We start from the raw sequence: 27798 nt of genomic DNA, 5'->3' as shown, positions 1-27798 counted from the left end.
AAAGGCAGGGTCCGGTCTCAACACATTTCTGTCCTCCAAGATCAAGGTATAAGGAGGGGAAGCGGATAAGGCCGAAATCTCCCCTACCCGCCTGGCTGATGTAATGGCTACAAGAAAGGCTGTCTTGTAAGACAGCATTTTCAAGGAGATGGAGTCTAATGGTTGAAAAGGACTTTGTGTGAGCATGGAAAGGACAATATTTAAATCCCAGGGAGACCATCTTGGTTTAGAGGAGGGATTTAATCTAATTGACGCCTTTTATGAATCGTTTGATCCATGGATGAGATGCCAAAGTACAGTCGAACAATACACTAAGGGCAGAAATCTGAACGTTAAGTGTACTAGGTCTTAATTTCTTATTGCGGCCTTCCTGTAAGAAACTTAAGATCAGTGGGATCTGTGGTGGAGCTGACAGATCCAGATCCGAGGGCACAAACCTAATAAAGGTTTTCCAGACTCAAATAAAGGTCAGTGGTAACTCTTTTCCTACTGGCCAGTAGCGTTTCTACTACCCCTGGCTTTAAGGAATTTCCTTTCAATATCCACGCTGTTAAGTGTAGGTTCCCTATCTCGGGATGATGAAGGGGCCCCTGGAACAACAAATCCTCCCTCTCTGGAAGTATCCAGGGGTCCAAAAGAAACAGCGTCCTTAACTAAGTAAACCATACTCTCTTCGGCTATTACGATTACCGTTGCCTCCTCCCTCCTTATTTTCTGGATCACTCTGGGCGAAAGCGTAAGAGGTGGAAATGTGTAAACTAGATCCTTGCCCCAAGGTTGTGACAGTGCATCGATCCCCTGGGCCTGATCCCTTGGGTTGAAGGAGAAAAACTTTTAGCATTTCTTGTTTTTTCGGGAAGCAAACAGGTCTATCGATGGGGATGCCCAGAGATGTACTATTTGTTTGACCTGACTGACCTTGTGCCTGCTCAGGAAGCCTGAGAGTTCTCTGACCCCTTTAGATGTACTGCTAAAAGAGAACAGACTCCCCCTTCTAGCGACTGGAAGATCTTGGATGACAAATTTAGTAATTGAGGAGACCTTGTCCGTCCATCCGTCCAACCCCGCCGCCTGTTGATGTAGGCTACCGCTGTCGCACTGTCTGATAGAATCCTTACATGCCTGTTTTTTTAGGGAGGGAACGCATTCCTTCAGAGCACCGTATATCGCCCTTAGCTCTCTGTAGTTTTGAGATTGTTGGAAATACTGACCACAGTCCCTGGAAAAAAAAGTTAAATGGGGATGAACAGTAAAGTAGGAAAACAGTAAATAGGAGTTAGAATTAGACCCTGTCTGCTGTAGTATGGAGAACCCGATTTAAAGATCTGGGAAGTTCCTGTCCAGAAGGGGGAGGATCTCTCACAGGGGCGGTCATGGAAAAAGAAGCAAACATTTAAGAAAGACCAGATTTAAAAACTGGGTTTATTGTTGGGTGAAGTAGTGGTGCCAACATCACCATGTCCTGAACCTGGATACAGCGGCGTACATTCCAGGCTGGCAGGCATTTATAGGCACGTGATCCGGTGTGCAAGGCAATAAAAACAGGACAATGGTCCTCAGAATCCAAGCAAACATATAACAAGGTCTGAAGAGAGATCCGATCACTCAGACGGATTTCTGTCTCCTCTCCGGCACCCAGTAATGACAGTCCATATACCACAAGGCCGGGTTCACACGTAGCAGTACTGTCGCCAATAACAGCAGGAAGTTTTCGCAGGTTGCACCCATTTTACTATCTCATTTGGCACAGTTATTGCGGTGTTACCTACCGGCCATGATACGGTACATGTTAACCTAGCCTCGGTCCTTGCATACCATGATTTATCAAGTATATACAACATATAAAAAGACAAGGCACATTACCCCTTACTTCTATGGCAGTATAGTTCCTCAGGGGTGTGACCTCCAGGCTCCACCCACTGCAAGGAACAGTCATCTGAACTGAATTTTTTTTGTTTTTAACTACTTGAGAATGTCCATTACCCAGAGTCCTTCAGTGACAACTTGGTGATCTACTAGTCCTGTCTGTCCACTAAGATTTTCAGCACAAAATCCTGGAAGGTCTCTTTGGCACATTTAAGGGAAGACCCAGTCCAAGTCTTCACCATACCAATCCGTCCTGTTGAAAATTAAGTTTGGGGCTGTTTTCGCTGTAAAACTGAGAATACCAGCGGCGGTGTTTCTGGATGGCAGCGTCTTCCTGCACCAGAAGAGGCTTGGAGATGTATTTCTTGTTGTTCCAGATCATCACGTCCCGCTCAAACTGAAACAGACACGACAGGAGTTAGGGCTGGTTTATACGAACGGGTTTTTTTGCATTCCGTATAAGGGCCGTTTTTACATTCCGTATACGGAACCACTTATTTCAATGGGTCCGCAAAAGATGCGGACAGCACTCCATCAGTTGCTCCGTTCCGTGACCCCGCAAAATTTGAGACATGTCCTATTCTTGTCCATTTTGCGAACAAGAATGGGCATCTCTATAATAGGCCTCCTGTTCCGTAAACTGCGGAAGGCACACGGGCGGCATCTCTAATTTGCGGACCACAAAAAACGGCATGGTCATGTGAACGAGCCCTAATAGTCACAAGGGTAGACCTAGAACCCGCTGGGGGAATCTCTACCTATCTAGTATAAGGAGTCTGTAGGATGCCAGTACCACTCTGCATGGGACGTCACACGTCACCTACCTGGATGCACGATGCCTTCAGAATAAACTTGGGGACAATGGCAGGAATGTTCCTCTGGTAGTAGATACTGTGGGATACTTTCTGCAGCAGAGGCTCGATGGGCGTCACGCAGTGAAGACTCATCCCTTTGCCCAGGAAGGCGTGCGAGAAGTGCAGGAACGCGACACCGGGGCCGACCTGTGGAGACAAAGCACAGGCTGTCAGTGAGGTGAAACAAGTCCACCAGGGGGCACTGTGGAGACAAACTGTGTCATAGAAGAGAAGTGCATTGCGTAACCACCATCACCCCAGCACATTCTAAGAATGGTAAGTGACACAGTACAGTCGTGCCCAAAAGTTTTGAGAATGACAAATATTGGAAATTGGAAAAGTTGCTGCTTAAGTTTTTATAATAGCAATTTGCATATACTCCAGAATGTTATGAAGAATGATGAGATGAATTGCATAGTCCTTCTTTGCCATGAAAATTAACTTAATCCCCAAAAAACCTTTCCACTGCATTTCATTGCTGTCATTAAAGGACCTGCTGAGATCATTTCAGTAATCGTCTTGTTAACTCAGGTGACAATGTTGACGAGCACAAGGCTGGAGATCATTATGTCAGGCTGCTTGGGTTAAAATGGCAGACTTGACATGTTAAAAGGAGGTTGATGCTTGAAATCATTGTTCTTCCATTGTTAACCATGGTGACCTGCAAAGAAACGCGTGCAGCCATCGTTGCGTTGCATAAAAATGGCTTCACAGGCAAGGATATTGTGGCTACTAAGATTGCACCTCAATCAACAATTTATAGGATCATCAAGAACTTCAAGGAAAGAGGTTCAATTCTTGTTAAGAAGGCTTCAGGGCGTCCAAGAAAGTCCAGGAAGCGCCAGGATCGTCTCCTAAAGAGGATTCAGCTGCGGGATCGGAGTGCCACCAGTGCAGAGCTTGCTCAGGAATGGCAGCAAGCAGGTGTGAGCGCATCTGCACGCACAGTGAGGTGAAGACTTTTGGAAGATGGCCTGGTGTCAAGAAGGGCAGCAAAGAAGCCACTTCTCTCCAAAAAAAACATCAGGGACAGATTGATCTTCTGCAGAAAGTCTGGTGAATGGACTGCTGAGGACTGGGGCAAAGTCATATCCTCCGATGAATCCTCTTTCCGATTGTTTGGGGCATCTGGAAAAAGGCTTGTCCGGAGAAGAAAAGATGAGCGCTACCATCAGTCCTGTGTCATGCCAACAGTAAAGCATCCTGAGACCATTCATGTGTGGGGTTGCTTCTCATACAAGGGAGTGGGCTCACTCACAATTTTGCCCAAAAACACAGCCATGAATAAAGAATGGCACCAAAACACCCTCCAACAGCAACTTCTTCCAACAATCCAACAACAGTTTGGTGAAGAACAATGCATTTTCCAGCACGATGGAGCACCGTGCCATAAGGCAAAAGTGATAACTAAGTGGCTCGGGGACCAAAACTTTGACATTTTGGGTCCATGGCCTGGAAACTCTGAACTTGTGGTCAATCCTCAAGAGGCGGGTGGACAAACAAAAACCCACTAATTCTGACAAACTCCAAGAAGTGATTATGAAAGAATGGGTTGCTATCAGTCAGGAATTGGCCCAGAAGTTGATTGAGAGCATGCCCAGTCGGATTGCAGAGGTCCTGAAAAAGAAGGGCCAACACTGCAAATACTGACTCTTTGCATAAATGTCATGTAATTGTCGATAAAAGCCTTTGAAACTTATGAAGTGCGTGTAATTATATTTCACTACATCACAGAAACAACTGAAACAAAGATCTAAAAGCTGTTAAGCAGCAAACTTTGTGAAAACTAATATTTGTGTCATTCTCAAAACTTTTGGCCACGACTGTAGGTCTCCAAGATTCTGGTTGGTCCCAAGAAGCAGTCTGGAGGAAGCTTTTCTGTAGCGAGTTTGCACAAGGCGCAGTTTGCCACCTCTCCTGTTCCAGAGACAACCATCCATAGCTCTCCAGTATCCTGCTCAGTTTAGTATGATGTATACAACTACAGCCACTGCTGCTAGCCAGCCCCACCACCTTTGTGATGCCCAGGCATCATGGCACATGTAGCTTCCAGAGCCAGGTTTTGGGTAATGTCAGGTAACATGCACTTTTTAAACAGTAGCCAAGTGCTATCAGTTCTCCAGATTTTGCTGTAACCCTGCGACCACTACCCTCAGTAGTGCAGCCATTGTAGGGTCTGAGGGAGGCGACCAGAGGGACCGTGCTCTATTGTGAACCGGGGGGGGGGGGGGGGGGGTGACTGATATAACTGCCCCCTTTAACCACAGCTTCCTGACCCGGGAACAAGGAAAAGGATGTGGTTGGGAGCAGAACCGCGCAGAGGTCGGGTAATGTGGAGGAATGTGCAGATACCAACAGGATGGGGCTCATGTCTTTAGGACCCCCGTCCCATGCTGGGTTTTTGATATTTGGTGCCACTGGCTGATCTGGAAACTCTTCCTCTTAAAAGCCTGTGGAAAGGGTCACGTTCTCTGAATGTTACTGGTGCCAAATGGACCTTCCAGGTCCTTGGGGCACCTTCAGGATGGCTTTCGCCATCAGTATTCTTTACGGTTAGAGCAGTCGCTCGGGAAGATGAGAGAAGAGGAATTCTGCCGCATGGGGTTGTCCTTCCTTCTTCTGTGTCAACAATGCAGGATTACAGGCTGAGCTTGATGGCCTCGGCATGGACTGGAGTAGGGCTGGAACATGTAGTAATTAGGGTAGGAAGATTGGCAAGTGGCCATACAAATTAGGGAAGTGGGGCAGCACGACTATCCCAACATCTGCTGTGCAAAACCAAGGATCTGCCGATTCAAGTCCATATTCTGACCTTATCTGTAGGCATCTGCAGCAGCTTATCTCCTGGCAGTAAACGCACATGATCAGCAGATCCAAAAGTACACGGAGTACAGCCAAGCTACTGCCGCCCAGAGCAACAAGCAGAATTTTACATGCAGCTTTGGATGTGAACGCAGTAAGTAATATCTGCACCGTTCCTCCTGCTTCCCATCTGGTCCTTTGCTGCTCATCTTTAAAAAACAGCCTCATCCGACCAACCACGAGAGCCATTCTGAAACACCGCTGATCTCCAGTTACATCAAGTCTATGGTCTTACCTGAAGAGCGACGACGTCCACATCAAGCAGGGAGAACTGCTTCCCGAAGAGCAGGCAGGAATGCTGCACAAACATCTGAGAGCAGTGCTCGTTGGGGGCTGGTTCTGGCTCCCACCGGACCTGAAATCAAACACATGGAGTTACTATTGGTGACTGGGCAAACACGTTCTGGACATCAGTCTGTACACTCCGGCTCCCATCTAGCATCTGCCGTTCTGTGGATCATAACCATCATCATCCATGTCAGCACCGGGCGACTGGAGCACATGGTGGGTGGTGTCACCATTACAATTCTAGCAGAGCCCGGAAGTGATCTCTCAGCCCAGTGCTCCCAACAACCCAGAAGATTCTTACCTTCCAAGTGTGCCTGAGAAAGTCCCAAATCCTTGACTTTATGTATCGGAGGTCAACCCCACTCAGTAGGCCGGGTTCATGTAGGCAAGCAATGTGAGCGATGTCTGCGGTGTTCTCCGGGAGCTCCTGGAATCAGAGAATACGATGGATGTAATCTGGAGGGCAGATCATACAAGCGCCTACATGGGGGCCACTGCCACCTCAAATGGAGAGCAAGGGACCTGCATACAGTTTTTGCCCAACCCCTTACTGAAGATGCGCAATATAAAGTAGTGATCTTTAAAGGGCATCTGTCAGCAGTTTTGTACCTATGACACTGGTTGACCTGTTACATGTGCACTTGGCAGCTGAAGGCGTCTGTGTTGGTCTCCCCTCCCCCACGAGCAGTGCCTAGAAGACTCCCCCCTCCCCTCTCCATATACTGCTGGGTGCCTCCTCACCTCTATATGAGCATTGACGTAATGCTCGGTGCGCCCCCTGTAGATCCACTTCTTGCTGGTGATCTCTTCCTGCTCCGGGATGTTCCACGTCGGCTCGATCTGGTCGCAGTGATACCAGATGAACACCATCCCATTGATTTCGCAGCACGGCCACGTCTTAAGCTTGGCGAACTCTGGAGCTGCATGTAAGAGAGGAGATCTCGTCAGCGCTTCACCTTATCCAGAAACAGCGCCACCCCTGTCTGTTTGTGTCCGGTATTGCAGGGCTGGACACGCGTCGCACAGATTCTGAAACAGAAAACCATGCTTTCCTTATCCTAGACAATCCCTTTAAGACACATCTCCTCCGCAGGAGGGATAACCTACACTCTGCACCGCTGCAGAGTGTGGATTAGGTCCCGTCTTGTTGCTCCCCCATGTATTCTGCAGGCCGTCTCTAGTTCAGGTTGCTCAGCAGCCTCTCAGCTTCCTGTCTGGGTGACCACCTCTTGGGCTCATGTGCTGAAGTGGTCACAAGACGGTTGGGTGCAGGGAATGTGGCAGGCGCAGCACTATGAAGTGCCTTTTGCGCTGTGGCATTTGAAGAATTTTGATATCTCTGACTTTTAGTCTAACCAGACTGTCTGTTACTCTGTAATTCCTCTAGCGCCGTTCTATGGAAACAGGTTTAAAGAGCACACCAAATGCTTGAAATAACTTCTTTATTAACTTCAACTTTTCTTCATGTATAACAACACTGCCGCCTCCGCAGCAGATAGTCCATGTACATAACACGTGTTGAAAAGATATCACAAAATGGCGGTATGATTAAGATGATGGTTCAACTGTTCAATCTTGTCATTCAACATAAAATGGTGGATATATTTCCCTCTTCAGTATCTGTACTCTCACTTTAAGTTATTTAAGCACTTTATGATCTCTGAGAGGCACATCTGAGGTTAACCAATAGTTCACTTGCTCTACTTGGTTTGCAGTTTGCTCTATACAATTGCTTATGATCTGGTATGAGCAGTTCGCATTTGTATGCAATTTGCTTGGATTGTATGGCTCAGTAGTTCGTTTGTATGGTTTGAAATTTACAATTGAATTTGGTGGAACTGTAAGTAAAAACACAACTAGTTCAGTATACAAGAGAGAAATAAGGCGGCTCAACTGTTCAATAGAATGGTAGAGGTGCTGAGCTGCTGGTTTGACTCACCCAGTCAAGGAAGGAGCAGTTAAAATAGGAAAATAGCAGGCACACTCATAAATGGGATTGAATAAAATGGTTTTATTATAAAATACTAATTTAAAATTGGCAGGGATAGTTTTTAGAGCATAGGTGAGGAAATCTGGACACTGGTGGTGTGTACCAGATAAAGTGTGGCTGGTACCAGATATTTAGTGAGAAAAATAATGAATCTAGTCCATTTAGATAAATGGTCTATAGAATTGTGATTGGGAGTAGAAAAAATTTGTGATTGGGAGTTGATATTTTTTTTTTTTTAAAAAGGTTCCACTGGACAGGAAAGTTCCAATACATTTTTTTTTATTGGAACTTTCCTGTCCAGTGGAACCTTTTTTTTTTTTTTTTTTTGGGAGTTGAAATTTAAAAAAAAAAAAAAAAAAAAAAGTTCCACTGGACAGGAAAGTTCCAATAAAAAAAAATGTATTGGAACTTTCCTGTCCAGTGGAACCTTTTTTAAAAAAAAAAATATCAACTCCCAATCACAAATTTTTTCTACTCCCAATCACAATTCTATAGACCATTTATCTAAATGGACTAGATTCATTATTTTTCTCACTAAATATCTGGTACCAGCCACACTTTATCTGGTACACACCACCAGTGTCCAGATTTCCTCACCTATGCTCTAAAAACTATCCCTGCCAATTTTAAATTAGTATTTTATAATAAAACTATTTTATTCAATCCCATTTATGAGTGTGCCTGCTATTTTCCTATTTTAACTAGTTCAGTATACACTTCTAATCACTATATTAACAGTAGGGACATTATATAAAACAGTTTTAAATACCTATTTTGGCCTCTCTGATTCCATAAAACACAGCTCTTAGTGGTGGGGGGGGGGGGTCTGTTCAGCTCCTCTCTAGTGAATAATGACTCCAGCAGCTCCCGCTAGGGGAATTTCCCACACAGGCTGTAATTGGTCAAAACTCCTGGGCTGTGTGAGGCTAGCTGGGATTGGTCAAGACTCCTGCCAGCAACAACAGTTTAACTCTATTCTTTGTTTCTGCTGTGTCATTGAGCTTACCTTACATTATATAATGAATATTAAAGGCATTATCTTTTCTGCTTCTGTGAACACAAAATATAACAGTTATATGACTTCCAAACATGAAGTCACTGCAAATAACTCTGCTTTTGTCTTTAACATACAAATATAGGAACTGTATTAGGTTATTGGCAGGTCTAGCTGTATAAACATATAAGCTATACTAGCAACCTAGGACAGGTCTTAGCTGGCCAGCTACACTCCCACCAAAAATACCTATAAAATACTATGTTCTTAGTGGTAGGACTTGAACATGAATTTGAGGAATTTTCCATCATGTTCTCAACTTCCAAGTGTCTTATCACTCAAGTAAAACAACTAACTTCTGTATAGGACGTTCCAACTTGAGTGGAGTAGTGAGACGTTTTCCCTTTGTCAAGTTTTGAGTCTCCTATTTGTAACAACACTCTTCTCACTAATTTGTCTTCATTCTTTTGAACTTCTAGAACTTTGGCCAATTTCCATTGACTTCTAGGTAAATCTTCTTATTTTACTAACACTATGTCACCAACTTGGACATTTCTTCTGGGTGTTAGCCAATCTTATGCTAAGAAGTAAATGGAAAAGTACTCTTTCCTCCATCTATTCCAAAACTGATCTGATAGATATTGAACTCTTCGCCATCTCCTTTTAGCATATAAATCCTCTTTGGTGAACTTGCCAGGTGGCGGCTGTATGTAATCAGACTTAAGGTGAAGTAGATGGTTGGGAGTTAAAGGGTCCAAACTTGTTGAAGCGTTGCAGTTATCAACTGTAAGTGGACGACTGTTAATAAACATTACTCCATAGAACAGGGTCCTAAGTGAAGCATCATCTATTCTTCCGGAGTTCTTTTTCAACACTAAATTTAACACATTTCTTACAGTTCTGATTTGTCTTTCCCAAACTCCTTCTGTATGGCTTGTATGTGGAGCATTCATGTGAAAAATCACACGGTTTCTCTAACACAGTGTTGCCTAACCAGCGTGCCTCCAGCTGTTGCAAAACTACACCTCCCAGCATGCCCGCACAGCCAAAGGCTGTCCGGGCATGCTGGGAGTTGTAGTTTTGCAACAGCTGGAGGCACGCTGGTTGGGAAACACTGCTCTAACAAATACTCTGTTACCTTTTCTTTAATCGATCTCTTTTAAAGCTTTCTTCAATTCATTCTTTGCTCTGACAACATTAGATCCTTGGTCAGATCTAAGCTCTGAAAGTACCTCTAATGGTTATGAAACATCTCAAGGCGTTGATAAATGCGTCGGAACTATCTTCGAACATTTCCAGGTGAATTGCTCTGGAGCTCAGACATGTAAATATTAGTCCATACCTCTTGTACTCCTTGCGGTTCTGTTTGGTGATGAATGGGCCAAAACAATCCATTCCGCTATAAAGAAATGGTGGTGATGGGTTTACACAATCTGCCGGTAAATCTGCCATTCTTTGTTCTTCTGTAGGCCTACGTGCCTTTCTGCAGACTACACATTTACTTATAGACTTTGCTTCCTTTCACAATCCAGTAACCACCTTCTCTCAAACAGCTTTAGGTAAAGCTTCTTCCTTGATGCAAGGATATGTTGTGGTAGTGATCAATAATCAATCTTGTGAAGGTAGAGTTTTTGGGTAGAATTGCTGGATGCTTCACTCTGCTAGGTAACAATGTATTTTCCAGTCTCCCTCCCACCTTCAGTATACCATCCTGCAGAACAAGATTAAGCTTGTACAATGGGTGGTTGGTTGGAAGCCTTTTAGGTTCTTGTCTAAGTCTCTTCAACTCTTCACTGTAGAATCTCTGTTGAATGAGTCTTATAACAGTTTCTTCAGCTTTCATTCTTTCTTCTACATTCAATGGATTCCTTCTTTCTGATTCCCTTTGCCAAACGTTGAATTCAAGCTACTACATTTATGACTGTATTCCATTTTGAACATCTGGCTAGTCTTTCAAGTAGGTCATCTTGACACTTGGCAGCAGTGCTCAATGTTTGTACAACTTTTACTTCTGGATCACCCATAGACAATTCCGCGTAACCTTTACTGGGCGTAATTTCCTTTTCCCAAAGGAACTCTGGACCAGTGAACCAATTAGAATTTTTCAATTCTGTTACATTCGGGCCTCTTGAAGCATGATCTGCTGGGTTATGCTCTGTGTCAATGTGATGCTAAATGTTCTGGATTTGTTATTTCCCGAATTTTCTCAACTCTGTTGGCGATAAAGATATGGAAGCTTTGTTTATGTATCCTAGGACAACTTGAGAGTCTGTCCAAAAATATTCTTCATCTATTTTAAATTCCAATTCTTCTCTCAGAAACTTGCTTACTGATGCTGAAACAGCTGCTGTCAGTTCAAGTCTTGGTATTGTCTGAATACTGGTAGATGCGACTCTGGCCTTCTCCATAACCAGGGCACAGTATCTTTTCTTCAATTACTCTGATGTAGGAGCACTGACCATAACCATAACTACCGGCATCTGTAAAATGATGAAGTTCTACTTTCTTGTACTTTCCAAAATCATGAGGTACAAAACATCTGGGTATCCGAACCTCTCTCAAGCTTTGCAGGTTTCTTATCCAACTCTGCCACCTTGGCCTCAAATTTTCAGGTATGGGCTCGTCCCATCCGAACTTCTGTCTGCATAATTCTTGTAGTATTTATTTTGCTCTGAGGATTACTGGGGCCAGGAATCCCAATGGATCAAATATAGAAGCCACTGCGGAAAGAATGGTATGTCTAGTTGCAACTTTCTCTTCAATAGATACTTCAAAGAAGAACTTGTAATTCTCTACATTCCATCCCAATCCAAGTACGTTTTGGACTGGAAGATGATCATAATTGAGATCTACATACTTCATTGTTGCTGCACGTTCACTGATGGATTCCAGTACCTCTGAGATAAACTTGTGAAGGTGCAGGTTTCCTCTTGCACATAACTCTTGGCTTTCTTTCACTAGTTTGATTGCAGATTCTGTGAACTCTAGACTTAAGACCATCATCTACATAAAAGTTTTTCTTCAGAAAATTTGCTGCTGATGGGCAATCCTTTTTATTCTGATTGGCCAGGTACTTCATACCATAATTGGCGCAACCTGGAGAAGATGCTGCTCCAAACAAGTGTACTTTCATTCTGTATTCTGCTGAATCTGTATCTCTGTCCTCCCTCCATAGAAACCTCAGGAAGTCTCTATCTTCATTCTTCACATGGAACATCTTTTCAATGTCACACATGACTGCTACAGGATACTTTCTCTAATCTACAGAGTACTCTAGGCAGAGTGTTTGTAAGATCTGGTCCTTTTAGTAGATGATCGTTCAATGCAACACCATTGTACTTTGCTGAGCAATCAAATACTACTCTAATCTTATCTGGTTTCTTTGAGGTGTAAACACCTTGATGTTGGATATACCACACCTCTCCTTCTTTAGGTTTGTTATTAACTTTCTCTGCATGTCCTTCGAGGATACCTTCCATGAATTTCAAATAATCATTCTCGAATTTGGGATCTTTTCCCATCCTTTTCTTCAAACATTTCAATCTTGCTAGGGCAAGATTTCTGTTATTTGGCAGACGAGGTCGTTCTCTAAAAAGGCAAGGGCATTTCAAGATGACCTTGTTGATTCTGCTGAATACTTTCCTCTAGAGTGTGTACGAACTTTATGTCTTCTTGGGATACACTCTTTTCTTTACAACTTATGTCTGCAAAGTTGGATTCAAGAATCTTGATTACTTTTGCTGGACTTACAGTTTGTAACTCTTGGACAGATATTCAATGACACAATCCTGTCACCTGTCTTGAGTTTGCGATCTTCTGCTTTCCTCCAAAAACACCCCATCCTAGATCAGTTTGAACAGTGTAATGTTCACCCTTTATTCCTCTGATTACCTTGTGGTACCAAGGCTTCGGGACAATCGTAGCCTATCAACAGTCCAACACCAAACTCCTTCAGCGGAGACATTTCATGAGAAATGACAGATAGGTGCTCCCATTTATTGGCTGTTTCACAGGTAGGTATGAGATCTTTATCTAGATTCTAGAAGTATATCCTCTTTTGTATAAGCTGGAGGTAGATCTAATGTGCAGTTTGAATAAAGTCCTCTAACTCTCAGTCCTTTGACTATTCACTACTGTGTCTCTTCCCGTCATTGTGGTGAGTTTGAGCTTCACTGGTTCGTAGCCACTTGTAATTTCTTGCAGATTCCTTTATCAATGAAGATGACGTCACTCTGGGCATCCAGTAGCACATAGGTGTATACCTTCTTGTTCCTCTTTTAAGGATTTTAAATGCACACGGGTACAACCATTGATGTGCCGTTGCTTTCTCCTTCCCTCACTCTGCAAGAGAATACCGATACTTTCTTTCCTTCCTCAGTATCTTTAGGTATTGAGGATTTATCTTTCTTTGGACGTTTTTCATATAGGGGTGTAGGATGGCGTCCTTTGCAAACGCTGCATGTAGCCTTTTTTCTTGCACTCCTTAGTAACATGGCCTTTTCTTAGACAACCGAAACACAGTTGATTCTCAAGTACAAACCTTTTATTTTCATCTGGGGACTTCTCCTTTAATTGTTGGCACTTGTGTATGGAGTGGTTCTCTCCACAGAACACACATTTGAAGGTAGTCTAAAGACTTGTTGGTTTTGTCTCTCTATGGATCCCAGTAGTGACTTTGAACTTGCTCTCGTCGGTATCTGGACCTTTAGCTGCTGTGTTGGTTGCAAAGCTAGTTGCTCTTGCATGTCTTATCTCTCTTGAAGGCTAAGGATTTTAAGACGTACAATGCTGTTACTTGATTACATGCTATCCGTGCTTCCTCATTGATGAACTCAGAGCACTCTTTAAAACTTGGGAAGTTCTTACCTAGATCTAACTGTTTAGTCACATAGCGATTCCATCTAGAAGCCACTTCTTCAGGTAGCTTAGTTAGCATCCTGTGGTTTTCTAGATAGTCGTTCAGTACTTCCAGTTCTTGAACATGTGTGATATCATTGCTGCATGCTTGCAGGAAGTCACCATACTTTTGGAGTCTGAAGTGTTCTTTAGGACCTATTTTAGGCCAGTTATTCAGTTTCTCTCTAAAGGCTCTTTGTACTAAGAAAGGATGACCATATATTGCATTCAATTTTCCCAAGCTTGCTTGTAGGCTTCTTCGTCTCTTCTATAAAAGCTACCTTCAAGAACTTCCTTGGCTTCTCCACCAACATCTCTGAAGGTAGAATAACTTGTCAACTGGACTGAAGCAATGATGCTCAATGATCATTTCAAAGCTTTCCTTCCACTCTATGAACTTCCGTAAGTCTCCTGAAAATACAGGGGGTCCAGGAACGGGAAGTCTAGCGAGGACTTTGTTGTCTTACTGGGACAATAGTTGTAACATTTTCTTGACCGTTGTAGTGACATCTAGGGATAGAATTACCCGCTTCTATTTTCTCAGTTCTGAATTAGGAGAGTCCCTTTTTTCATCTTTTCCGGTAGAGATAGAGGGTAAATTCGCACACCTTTTTCCTAACACTGTACTAGGTCTCTCTTTGTCTTTCTGAGCAGGGATGGAACTAAGTGCTGGAGATTTCCTTCCATTCTCCTGGTAGTATGTAGGAAAGTAGGAGTCTGCTTTTTCACTTAGTACAGATTTGAACCTATGACTACTCTGATTCATATCCTCTTTGTGTACTCTGAGTCTGGCTTCTATGATCTTAACTTCTTTCTGCCTTTCCAGACTTTTCAATTCAGCTTCCATTTGATGGCGCTGTGCCTCGATGACAGCTTCCATTTTAATTTCTGCTCTCTTGACAGCAAGTTGTTCAGCTAATTCCTTTCTTTTGGCTGAAGTATTTGAGGACTCTGATATATTTTACTTTCAATGCTATCACAATCAATACAAATAATAAGATGCCTTTCATTTTAAATGCAATACTGACAAATGCAGAAATAAATGACTTTCACTTTAAATACTTTAGAGTCCATATACTACAAACTGTCCTTTGTTTTTACTTCAAAGTCTTTCTGAACACAAAAAAAATGTCTCTTTATGCAATGATAAGTAATAAAAGGAAAGCTGACCTTATTCTGAAGAGCAGGAACAAATGTCAGTCTTAAAGGAGACGTGTCTTTTATCGATATGATGCGATGATCTGCACAGACTTGCGATGATGCTCTGCTTGCAGACCTTGGGCCTACTGGCGGGAAAGTAGCTGGCTGCAGTACGTGGTCTCTCCGTGGATAGCGGTGCGGGCACTCTAGCTCTGGACTTTGGACTTGCGTCTCTTTCTTTCTCTAGGGATCGCAGGAGGGTTGGCGCTTTCTCTCTGACTATTTTGCCTTTGCCGTTCTGCCACTAAGAGTCGGCTGCAGTTTGACTAATGCACACGTTCTATGACCTCTATGGTAGCTCCGCTGAGGTGTCTTTGTTTGCGCACTCAGGGAACAGTGGCTGCTCGGTGGTATATGCTGGCGCTCTGCTGCTCTAATGCGCTTTTTACTGTGCAAGTTGAGGAGCGCTGTCATTTCGCCCTCTGAGGGTAATAGTTCCACTGTGGCAGGCGCAGCACTATAAAGTGCCTTTTGCGCTGTGGCATTAGAAGAATTTTGGTATCTCTGCCTTGTGGTCTAACCAGACTGTCTATTACTCTGTAATTCCTCTAGCGCCGTTCTATGGAAACAGTAGGTTTAAAGAGCACATCAAATGCTTGAAATAACTTCTTTATTAACTTCAACTTTTCTTCATATAACAACACTGCCGCCTCCGCAGCAGATAGTTCATGTACATAACACGTGTTGAAAAGATATCACAAAATGGCGGTATGCATAAGATGGTGGTTTAACTGTTCAATCTTGTCATTAAACATAAATGGTGGATATATTTCTCTCTTCAGTATCTGTACTCTCACTTTAAGTTATTTAAGCACTTTATGATCTCTCTGAGAGGTATATCTGAGGTTTAACCAATAGTTATACTTGCTCTACTTGGTTTGCAGCTATCTCTATACAATTGCTTATGATCTGGTATGAGCAGTTTGCATTTGTATGCAATTTGTTTGATTGTATGGCTCAGTAGTTAGTTTGAAAATTCAAATTAAATTTTAGTGGAACTGTAAGTAAACACACATAAAACTGGTTCAGTATACAGGTCTAATTACTATATTAACAGTAGGAACATTATATAACTGTTTTAAATACCTATTTTGGCCTCTCTGCTTCCATAAAACACAGCTCTTAGTGGAGTGAATGTCTGTTCAGCTTCTCTCTCTGGTGAATAATGATTCCAGCAGCTCCTGCTAGGGGAACTTCCCACACAAGATGTGTGTGAGGCTGGCTGTAATTGGTCAAAACTCCTGGGCTGTGTGAGGCTAGCTGGGATTGGTCAAGACTCCTGCTTAGTAACAGTTTAACTCTATGCTTTCTGTTGTTTCTGCTGTGTCATTGAGCTTATATCACATCCATATAATGAATCTTAAAGGCACATTATCTTTTCTGCTTCTGTGAACACAATATATAACAGTTATATGACATCCAAACACGAAGTCACTGTAAAGAACTCTGCTTTTGTCTTTAACATACAAACATAGGAACTGTAAAACAAAACATACAATGCAACAGCTCTCTGCAAACCAAATAAAGTACAAAAATGCATAATAATTGCTAGTGCTATACTTATAAATTAGAGATGCTTGGCAAATCATTTTGTACAAAACATAGGAACTGTATTAACGTTATTGGCAGGTTTAGCTTTATAAACATATAAGCTATATTAGCAACCTAGGACAGGTTTTTGCTGGCCAGCTACAGGGAATTTCCTACCTTTTTCAGCATAGGGTATCCTGGTACATTTGCCATCCTCGCCGCGAAACTGCCATCCGTGGAAAGGACATTCGATGCAGTCGCCGACCACTCTACCGCCCACGGCAAGATTTGCACCGAGGTGAGGGCAGTAGGCATCTACAGCGTACACTTTACCATCCATGGTACGGTACACGGCGACCTGTTCACCTGCAAGACAAAGAAAACGCCATGAAATCCACCACCTGCGGGGACTACTCAGAACACGTGGGGCCCGCGGGAGCTGCCTGACCACCACGTGAGGGTATATGATTGGTACTGTGCCCTCTACTTGCCGCCAGCGCCATGCGAGGGAAAGTCTTTTTAAGGCTCCCATTAATGCAGCCAAATTTTTTACCACACGAGTCCTAATTATTCCCAGAAACCATCAGCTTAGGCTGATTACTGATCCCGGAGCCAAGTATAGTCAAGGTGCAGAGCGGAGGAGTTACATAACCGAGGAGATAAGATCTGTGGCGCACTCCACAAGCCCCGACATCTTCACATCCATCTCCTCATCTGCCTGGTAAGTAGATCACGGGGAGCGCTGCTCCTACAGGAACCGCCACTGCCTGGAAACCGTCAGCAAGCAGGATGGATCCTGTTAAAGATCTGTCTTTTACGGTTTTTAGCATATGGTCCAAGATACTGCAGGTAGATTGAAAGGGTACCCCCCCCCAGATATATGGCAGCATCATCATGGAAACGGGACGCAAAGTGATGGCGCTAATCTAAACAGTCCCTACGTTTGGACTCCACCTCATCTACTGGTGCCTATTGCAAGGATATGATGTCAGAAAAGCGCCACCAGGTACAAGTCTGAGCGATCATGTGGTTTAATGCGCGGTTGTAACCATGACACCAGAAAAACGTGTTTTCAAGGACGATTCTTGTCTTCAGTCATGCCGATAGAAGACGCTTAAACCGCGATTATACATGACAAGACGCACGTTAGCGCTCAGTCATACGGTAGTGAAATACACAACACGCTATTACAACTAACCGTATAGTTAGGGCTTTAAATCACGCAGTCCGAGAAAAAATCTGGAATGAGAAGTGTTACTAACGACGGCTCCATCTGTAGGAAAGTGTCTGAAGGCACAAGACGGGCGGGAATTAAAAAACGGAAGGCAGACCCTCATTTTTTGCGAAAAGGATGTGGAATCCGCGTCAAGAACGGACAGGACACAGTTTCTACAGTGCAGTGAAATCAATGCACGCGCCCAAAATGCTGCATGTGAACCTAGCCTTAAAGCCATAACAGTCAGGTCTGAACTCTTCACACTGGTCACCAGTAAAAAACTATAAACCAGTATTAATGACACAAGCACAATGGCGAATTCAAACAAAGGCGCGGAATGTGAAGCCCTCAGGACGGCGGCCGGACTCGGCAGGGCGTGCGTTCTCAGCGGGGAGTGGACTGTTGTCAGACAGAGAGAAGTCTCTGCCAGGCTGGTGTCACTGCCTGCCCTATGAGAGATCTGAGAAGATCGGATAGACTTGCAGCACGTGAGTCTATCTGACAGGTCTTTCTGTGTTTCCTTTCTGTTTGTTGTTGTGGGCAGGATCCCACCTCTCCACAGGTTCTGCTCGTTAGCTGTTTAAGAGGCTCTATTTAAGTCCACCTCTTACTGCTGACTTTGCGGTTGATATTTTCCTTCTGGAGTTCTATACAGGTTGTTTGTGGATCCTCTACTTCCCTCTCGTCTCAAGTTAAGTCCTCCTGTTTTCTCCTTTGTGCGTGTGTTGCTGCTAGGTCTCAGGGAGACGCTGGTCCCTTCACTGTGGAAGGTACCGGCTGTCTAATTTCCCTCTCCCTAAGTTAGGGTTTGCCCAGTGTCAGCAGGGCTTAGGTTCCAGCCTATGAGTTCGTTCACCATCAGGACTTGCTCATACAGTCAGCAGTCAGGGAGAGGCTCAGGGATTGTTAGGAGGTTACCATTCCCTCCTCCCTAGCTTTGGGGCCTAGTCTGTTTACCTGTTGCTGTTTTTTTACTTGGTGTTCCTCTTATCCCCACTTGCCGTGACATTATCAACCGCCCCTACCGTCATTATTTTCCTTGCTTTGTGCAGATATGGATACTGTTAATGCACTGGTGGATCGCATGCAGGGATTATCTTTGGAGGTAGCTGACCTCTGTAATTCAGTTGCACAGTTTCAGAATTCTGAGGCGTCTGGTTCCGTCAGTAGGAACCAGAGCAGCCTTGAACCTAAAGTTGCCTTCCCAGATAGGTTTATGGGGAGAGTGATAATTTTGCTTGGTTCAGAGAATCTTGTAAAGTGTATTTTCGACTGCATCCGCTCTCCTCTGGGGACGAAAATCAAAAAGAGTGGGGATTATTATTTCTCTGCTGAAAGGTGATGCTAAGTCCTGAGCCTTTTCTCTACCGATCGGTTCCAAATCCCTCCGATCGGTGGATGAATTTTTCAGAGCCCTGGGCCTTATTTATGATGACCCAGACCGGGTTTTTCTGGCCGAATCTAAGCTGCGTAGTTTGAGTCAGGGAGAACGTTCTGCAGGAGATGGAGATGAATATAGGAGATGGGCGACTTATTCTGAGCACTCCATAGTCAATTCTGTCAAGGGCTGTCTGAGAGACTAAAAGACGCATCAGCGCTGATGCGGTTTTTGGAGTTTACTAATTAATACAGAAAATGTATCCTGCATTATTCTACTGTTGTTAAGCCTTTGACTGATGACCAAGAAAGGTGTGGATTTCTCAGTCTGGTCTAAAGAGACATTACATGCTTTTTCTGCAATAAAGAAATGTTTCACTTCTGCTCCCATTCTAGTGCAACCTGATGTGTCTCAGCCTTTCATTGTGGAGGTTGACGCGTCAGAAGTGGGAGTCGGAGCAGTTTTGTCGCAGGGTCCTTCTCCTTTTTTTAAAACTCTTCTGCCGAAAGAAATTATGATGTTGGTAATAAAGAGTTCCAAAGAATGGAGTCATTGATTAGAAGGAGCGATTCATCCCATTACAGTGATTAATGATCATAAGAATCTGGCTGAAGCGTCTAAATGCAAGACAGGGCAGATGGTCATTGTTTTTTACCAGATTTAATTTTGTGGTCACTTATTGCCCTGGGGGGTATTCGGAGGATCCTGCTCCGATTTTGGCTGATGGGGTGGTGGTTTCCACCCTTTATCCCAAACTTGAGGCGGAGGTGTTGGAAGCTCAGGGCGAGGCATCCGATTCCTGTCCTCCAGGGAGGTTGTTTGTTCCTTCTGGGCTTCGGCACAAGGTGTTCAAGGATTATCATACTGTCCTTGCGGGACACCCTGGGAGCAGATCTACTGTGGATCTTATTTCCCGGAGATTCTGGTGGCCAAGTTTATGTAAAGGTGTGGAGGGTTATGTGGCAGCCTGTGAGACCTGTGCACGTGCCAAGGTGACTCATACTCGGCCTTCAGGATCTCTTCTTCATTTATCCATCCCATCCCGTCCCTGGACACATTTGTCCATGGTCTTCATCACTGATCTGCCTAGTTCCTCTGGGAAGACTGATTTTGGTGGTGGTGGACCGCTTCAGTAAGATGGCGCACTTTATACCATTATCAGGTTTGCCCAATGCCAAAACTCTCGCTCAAGTGTTTATTGATAACATCGTGAAATTACACGGCATTCCCTCTGATGTGGTGTCTGATAGGGGGACGCAATTTGTTTTCAGGTTCTGGACGGCACTCGTCTGGGAGTTCAGTTGTCCTTCTCTTCGGCTTTCCACCCGAAGAGAATCAGGAAGAGTGGTCTTCATTTTTGTCTTTGGCTGAAATAACCTGCCTTAAATAACCGTAGACAGGAGTCCACTGATAAGTCACCATTTTTTGGTGCAAGATATAAACTAGAGGTGGGACGACGAATCCGTCGAATCTTGCTGGATTCGTGGACTCTAATCCCGACCTCATTTACAAAATTCAAATCCAACAAATCCTCAGGACAGCGATACAGATGCCTTGCCTGTGCTGCAGCAGATGAGTGTCTGCTGGGACTCAAACCCACGACCTTCTGTATCAGAGGCAAGGCACTTACCCACACAGCTATAAGAGCTGCATAGCCACTGACTGAAAAAATATGAGACTTCTACTGTAGACTCTGTTCTAGCCAGTGTACATCTATACACATGACCGCTGCCCCAACACACCCAACTCTGCTATATCTCTATATAACAGCTGCCCTAGCACACTCAGCTCTGCTATATCTCTATATATGATAGCTGCCCCAGCACACCCAGCTCTGCTACATCTATACACATGACAGCTGTCCCTGCACACTCAGCTCTGCTATATATATCTGTAAGTATTACTATACAGTAGATATATAGAGATATAGCAGAGCTGAGTGTGCTGGGCAGCTGTCATGTGTATAGATGTAACAGGTGGGTGTGCTGGGGTAGCTGTTATGTGTATAGATGTAGCAAAGCTGGGTGTGCTGGGGCAGCTATCATACATGGCAATATAGCATAGCTGAGTGTTGGGGCAGCTGTCATGTGTATAGATGTAGCAGAGCTGGGTGTGCTGGGGCAGCTGTTATGTGTATAGATGTAGTAGTGCTGAGTGTGCTGGGGCAGCTGTCATATAGAGATATAGCAGAGCTGAGTGTGCTGGGGCAGCTGTCGTGTATGAATGTACACTGGCTATCAAAGCTATGACAGAGTCTACAGTAGAAGTCTCATTTTTTCAGTCAGTGGCTATGCAGCTCTTATAGCTGTGTGGTTAGGTTCCTTGCCTCTGACACAGAAGGTCGCGGGTTCGTGTCCCGGCAGAAATTTTTCTGAAATACACAAGCACTGACTCCATATATGGACATCGCTGACATGGAGGTAAGTGTTTTTTTTTGTTTTCTTTTTAAATACCGGACTGTTACTGCCACATGGGGGGAGCAGGAGGCACTTGATACTCGCACATGGGGGGGTAGGGGGTGGGAAAGAGAGAGGCACTTGATACTGGGACATTGGGAGGGGGGGGGGGGGAGATGGCACTATGATACTGGTACATTGGGGGGGCACTATATTACCGGCATATGGGGGGGGGGGGGCACTTGATACTGGCACATGGGGAGCTGGGTGGACAGGAGAGAGGCACTTGATACTAGCACATGGGGGGGGGGGGATGGCACTATGATACTGGCACATGTGGGGGGTTGGCACTTGATACTGGCACATGGGTTGGCATCTATGGGGACACTTACTGGCACATTATTGGGGGGCATTATGGGGGTCCCTTTTTACTGGCACAATTATTGGGGGGCACGATGGGGGCATCTACTGAGGCCACAAAGAAGGGGTATTTTATATGGGGGGGGCTCTGTGTGGTACTATTATCAGGGGGTTTATCTGTTTCTGCAGTATTGAATTGGGGAGCACAGCGGCACAGTATTGTGGTAGGATGATTTGTCCAAAAGATGCGAGAATGATGGAAAAGTAGTAAACTAAGATTTATTTATTTTCTCAAACTGCAGAGACGAAAAATGGCTGAAAACTGGTGGTCTGATCTGAAGGTCTGAAAGGAGAAGATGAGGAAAGAGAACATCTACTTCAAAGAGACATCACTGGATGTAAGAGGTATGAGGCGCTGTATTACCCTGTATGCAAGAGGTATGAGGCGCTGTATTACCCTGTATGTAAGAGGTATGAGGCGCTGTATTACCCTGTATGTAAGAGGTATGAGGCGCTGTATTACCCTGTATGCAAGAGGTATGGGGCGCTGTATTACCCTGGATGTAAGAGGCCTGAGGCGCTGTATTACCCTGTATGTAAGAGGTATGAGGCGCTGTATTACCCTGTATGTAAGAGGTATGGGGCGCTGTATTACCCTGGATGTAAGAGGCCTGAGGCGCTGTATTACCCTGGATGTAAGAGGTATGAGGCGCTGTATTACCCTGTATGTAAGAGGTATGGGGCTGTATTACCCTGGATGTAAGAGGTATGAGGCGCTGTATTACCCTGGATGTAAGAGGTATGGGGCCCTGTATTACCCTGGATGTAAGAGGTATGTGCGCTGTATTACCCTGGATGTAAGAGGCATGAGGCGCTGTATTACCCTGGATGTAAGAGGCATGAGGCGCTGTATTACCCTGTATGTAAGAGGTATGAGGCGCTGTATTACCCTGGATGTAAGAGGTATGGGGCTATATTACCCTGGATGTAAGAGGTATGGGGCTGTATTACCCTGGATGTAAGAGGTATGAGGCGCTGTATTACCCTGTATGTAAGAGGTATGGGGCTGTATTACCCTGGATGTAAGAGGTATGAGGCGCTGTATTACCCTGGATGTAAGAGGTATGGGGCCCTGTATTACCCTGGATGTAAGAGGTATGTGCGCTGTATTACCCTGGATGTAAGAGGCATGAGGCGCTGTATTACCCTGGATGTAAGAGGCATGAGGCGCTGTATTACCCTGTATGTAAGAGGTATGAGGCGCTGTATTACCCTGGATGTAAGAGGTATGGGGCTATATTACCCTGGATGTAAGAGGTATGGGGCTGTATTACCCTGGATGTAAGAGGTATGGCGCTGTATTACCTTGGATGTAAGAGGTATGGGGCTGTATTACCTTGGATGTAAGAGGTATGGGGCTGTATTACCCTGGATGTAAGAGGTATGAGGCTGTATTACCTTGGATGTAAGAGGTATGGGGCTGTATTACCCTGGATGTAAGAGGTATGAGGCTGTATTACCTTGGATGTAAGAGGTATGGGGCTGTATTACCCTGTATGTAAGAGGTATGGGGCTGTATTACCCTGTATGTAAGAGGTATGAGGCGCTGTATCACACTGGATGTAAGAGGTACGGGGCTGTATTACCCTGGATGTAAGAGGTATGAGGCGCTGTATTACCCTGTATGTAAGAGGTATGAGGCGCTGTATCACACTGGATGTAAGAGGTACGGGGCTGTATTACCCTGGATGTAAGAGGTATGAGGCGCTGTATCACACTGGATGTAAGAGGTATGGGGCTGTATTACACTCGATGTAAGAGGTATGGGGCTGTATTACACTCGATGTAAGAGGTATGGGGCTGTATTACACTCGATGTAAGAGGTATGGGGCTGTATTACACTCGATGTAAGAGGTATGGGGCTGTATTACACTCGATGTAAGAGGTATGGGGCGCTGTATCACACTGGATGTAAGAGGTATGAGGCGCTGTATTACACTCGATGTAAGAGGTATGGGGCGCTGTATTAGGCTACTTTCACACTACCGTTCAGAGCGGGTCCGTCTGATGTCTGCACAGACGGATCCGCTCCTATAATGCAGACGTTTGTATCCGTTCAGAACGGATCCGTCTGCATTATAGTTTGAAAAAAACTAAGTCTGAAAGTAGCCTGAACGGATCCGTCCAGACTTTACATTGAAAGTCAATGGGGGACGGATCCGTTTGAAGATTGAGCCATATTGTGTCATTTTCAAACGGATCCGTCCCCATTGACTTACATTGTAAGTCTGGACGGATCCGCTTGCCTCCGCACGGCCAGGCGGACACCCGAACGCTGCAAGCAGCGTTCAGGTGTCCGCTTGCTGAGCGGAGGCTGAACGCCGCCAGACTGATGCATTCTCAGCGGATCCGCGTCCACTCAGAATGCATTAGGGCTGGACGGATGCGTTCGGGGCCGCTTGTGAGCCCCTTCAAACGGAGCTCACAAGCGGACACCCGAACGCTAGTGTGAAAGTAGCCTAACCCTGTATTTCCAATTTTTTTATAATCCAAATCCGAATACTTTGTTAAAAAAGGACTCTTTATTTTTTCATATTAAAAGAATAATTGTTTGGATCACTGTTTCTTACGCCGTTCACACAATTCTTATGTACAGGATTCGTAGGACTCGAGAACCTTTTCGCATTCGGATTCTAAAAAAATTGGGATTCGTCCCACCTCTAATATAAACGTATGGCTGACAAGAGACGTATGAGTGGTCCGGACCTGTGTGTGGATGATTTGGTGTGGTTGTCCACTACGTACATCAAGTTGAAGGTACCCTTTTGGAAGTTGGGCCCAAGACTTATTGGTCCTTACAAGATCTCTGCCGTTATTAATCTGGTTGCGTTTCGTCTCGAACTTCCGCAGGCTTGGAAGATCCATAATCTGTTTCACAGGTCTTTGTTGAAAAACTATGTGGAACCTGCTGAACCATCGCCCTTGCCGCCACCTCCTCCTGTCTTGGTAGATGGTAATCTGGAGTTTCAGATCTCCAGAATAATTCACTCGCGTATTCTTCGTGGTTCCCTTCAGTACCTCGTACATTGGAAGGGTTACGGGTCAGAAGAAAGAATGTGGGTTCCGGCGACTGATGTCAGTGCCAGTCGCCTTCGAAGGCTTTTCACAGGGCGCACCCGGATAAGGTCGGTCCTGGGTGCCCGGAAGTGACCTGTAGATGGGGGGGTACTGTCTGTGCCTGCCCTGTGAGAGATCTGAGAAGATCAGATAGACTTGCAGCACGTGAGTCTATCTGACAGGTCTTTCTGTGTTTCCTTTCTGTTTGTTGTTGTGGGCAGGTTCCCACCTCTCCACAGGTTCTGCTCGTTAGCTGTTTAAGAGGCTCTATTTAAGTCCACCTCTTACTGCTGACTTTGCGGTTAAAATTTTCCTTCTGGAGTTCTATACAGGTTGTTTGTGGATCCTCTACTTCCGGCTCGTTTCAGGTTAAGTCCTCCTGTTTTCTCCTTTGTGTGTGTGTTGCTGCTAGGTCTCAGGGAGACGCTGGTCCCTTCACGCTGTCTCATTCCCCTCTCCCTAAGGCCTCTTTCACACGGGCGTCATGTTTTTGGCCCGGATAAGAAGCGAGTGCAAAACATTGTAATGCGTTTTGCACGCACGTGAGAAAAATCGCCATGTTTGGTACCCAGACCCGAACCCGGACTTCTTCACAGAAGTTCGGGTTTGGGTTAGGTGTTGTGTAGATTGTATTATTTCCTCTTATAACATGGTTATAAGGGAAAATAATAGTATTCTTAATACAGAATGCTTAGTACAATAGGGCTGGAGGGGTTAAAAAAAATATATATATAATAATTTAACTCACCTTAGTCCACTTGTTCGCGCAGCCGGCTTCTCTTCTGTCTTCATCTTTGCTGTGCACAGGAAAAGGACCTATGATGACATCACTGCGCTCATCACATGGTCTATCACATGACCCATCACCATGGTGATGGATCATGTGACGGACCATGTGATGACCGCAGTGACATTACCACAGGTCCTTTTCCTGTGCACAGCAAAGATGAAGACAGAAGAGAAGATGGGCTGCGCGAACAAGTGGATTAAGGCAAGTTAAATTATTTTTTAATTTAACGTGCTCATATGGTCAGCAGTCAGGGAGAGGCTCAGGGACTGTTAGGAGGTTACCATTCCCTCCTCCCTAGCTTTGGGGCCTAGTCTGGTTACCTGTTGCTGTTTTTTTCCTTGGCGTTCCTCTTATCCCCACCTGCCGTGACTGCTAGAGAGGTTAAAGGATTGGGCATATTGAAAATCCAACATGCCCGATCCTTCAATGCACGAGCCAAATGTAAGAGTCCAGGTGTGCCAGGCTCAGGTACATGTGGGGGTCCACAGACTACAGGCAGTATACACCGGTATATCACAGGTAATGGGGGGCCACAATAAACTACTGGGGCATGTTAACATGATGGAGGGAGTGTGTCCCCCCCCCCCCCCCACCTGCCCGAGGGGTGTATGGTCAGTGCAGACAGTGCCCACTAAATGCAGAGACACTGGGTAAGACTGGTGCACTCCTGTCTACTGCCGGCCGGGTACATAACCCACCAGAGGACGCAGCCAAGGCATCTGTTGACCGTGTCCAGTACAGGAGGTGCCAGCTCACACATCTGTGTCCTTGGCACCTGTGGAGCAGCCGATGGCCAGGTGCACCGGGCATGAGATATTATAGCAGACATTGGGAAGGGGGGGGAAGCTAAAGTTCACTTTGCATCACTGTGGATTTTACCGTGTGAGACGGCAAACTGGCAGAGCGCCCGCCGCCGCGTGAAGGAGTCAGTCATGAACACTTCAAGGTTTACAGTTTACATGATGCATAATTTCTGCCGGGCAGAGTCTAGTGCGCCGGCCGAAGGCGGGAACAAAGAGCCCCAAAATCTCCTGGAGATGGCAAACCCCACTCTGCTGCACTGCGCCCACCTCCCTAAACCCTGCAAACCCCACTCTGCTGCACTGGGCCCACCTGCCCCATCCCTACAAACACCACTCTGCTACATGGTGCCCACCTCCCCACAAACCCAACTCTGCTGCACTGTGTCCACCTCTTGCAAACCCTACACAGCTACATCATGCCCACCTTCACAAAGTCCACTGAGCTACACAGTGCCCGCCTCCCCAAAACCCAGCAAACTCCACTCTGCTGCACTGTGCTGCCTCCCCAAAACCCACTCTGCTGCACCGTGCCCGCCACTCAAACTCCAGCAAACTCCACTCTGCTGCACCGTGCCCGCCTCCCCAATCCCAGCAAACTCCACTCTGCTGCACTGTGCCCGCCTCCCCAATCCCAGCAAACTCCACTCTGCTGCACCGCAGTCCTATTCCAGACATGCCCAGGACCAATGTGCCCATGTCACTGATGGATGCCAGTGTGCCGACCCCTCAGCTGGGGGCACTTACCGCAGACGGTGAGGTTGTGCACGGCCCCGGGCTCCAGCAGGTGCGAGTCCAGCACCTGGAACCAGCCATTGGGATAGACCGGGGGCAGGTCTCCCTTCTTCCGCCTCCTCCGGACCAGGTTGGCGGTCTGGGCCCGGCTCCGGCCCCGCTCCGGGATGTAGCCCACATCGTCCGGGCCCCGCAGCAGCTCCAGCGGGCGGCTCAGCACCCTCCAGCCCCACAAGCCGAGCGGCAGCAGGAGCAGCAGGGAGCCGGCCAGCAGTGGGCTCCGGGCGGGGACGCTGGCGGCGGAGGAGCGGGGCAGGTCCGGCAGCAGGTGGGCGCTGAGGAGCAGGCTCCCGGCACTGGCCAGCAGCACAGCGCCCAGGACACACAGGACGGAGAGCCACAGCAACGACCGCGGGACCGACTCCATCACACCTGTGTGACAGCCCCGCCCCCGCTCCGCCCTCTTATACCTGCCGTCTCCATGCAACCAGCGCGACGCCGTCTCCATGGCCGCGGCCCGGTCACA

At 45.7% G+C, this 27798-nt stretch overlaps 1 protein-coding gene across 1 annotated transcript; it reads right to left on the bottom strand.

The window, feature by feature from the left end:
• Positions 1–1482: 1482 nt before the first annotated feature.
• LOC120977409 (cholesterol 7-desaturase nvd-like) lies at positions 1483–27798 on the bottom strand. The gene is made up of 7 exons (XM_040405363.1): positions 27285–27798; positions 16658–16846; positions 6612–6790; positions 6172–6297; positions 5818–5937; positions 2691–2867; positions 1483–2263 (listed from the first exon to the last, which is right to left on the bottom strand). Exons 1-7 carry the CDS (start codon positions 27778–27780, stop codon positions 2102–2104), a joined length of 1449 nt encoding a protein of 482 aa, XP_040261297.1. The 5' UTR covers positions 27781–27798; the 3' UTR covers positions 1483–2101.

The sequence above is a fragment of the Bufo bufo genome, chromosome 8 (assembly GCF_905171765.1).
Source record: "Bufo bufo chromosome 8, aBufBuf1.1, whole genome shotgun sequence".
In the NCBI taxonomy this organism is placed as follows: domain Eukaryota; kingdom Metazoa; phylum Chordata; class Amphibia; order Anura; family Bufonidae; genus Bufo; species Bufo bufo.
Note: the sequence above shows the minus strand (reverse complement) of the source record. Positions and strands in the feature narration are given on the sequence as shown.

Coding starts and splice junctions, on each gene's coding strand:
- LOC120977409 (XM_040405363.1), bottom strand. CDS start 27,780: ATGGAGACGGCGTCGCGCTGGTTGCATGGAGACGGCAGGTATAAGAGG. Junction 16,847..27,284: donor GCACAACCTCACCGTCTGCG/GTAAGTGCCCCC, acceptor TTTGTCTTGCAG/GTGAACAGGTCGCCGTGTAC. Junction 6,298..6,611: donor ACGTCAATGCTCATATAGAG/GTGAGGAGGCAC, acceptor CTCTGATTCCAG/GAGCTCCCGGAGAACACCGC.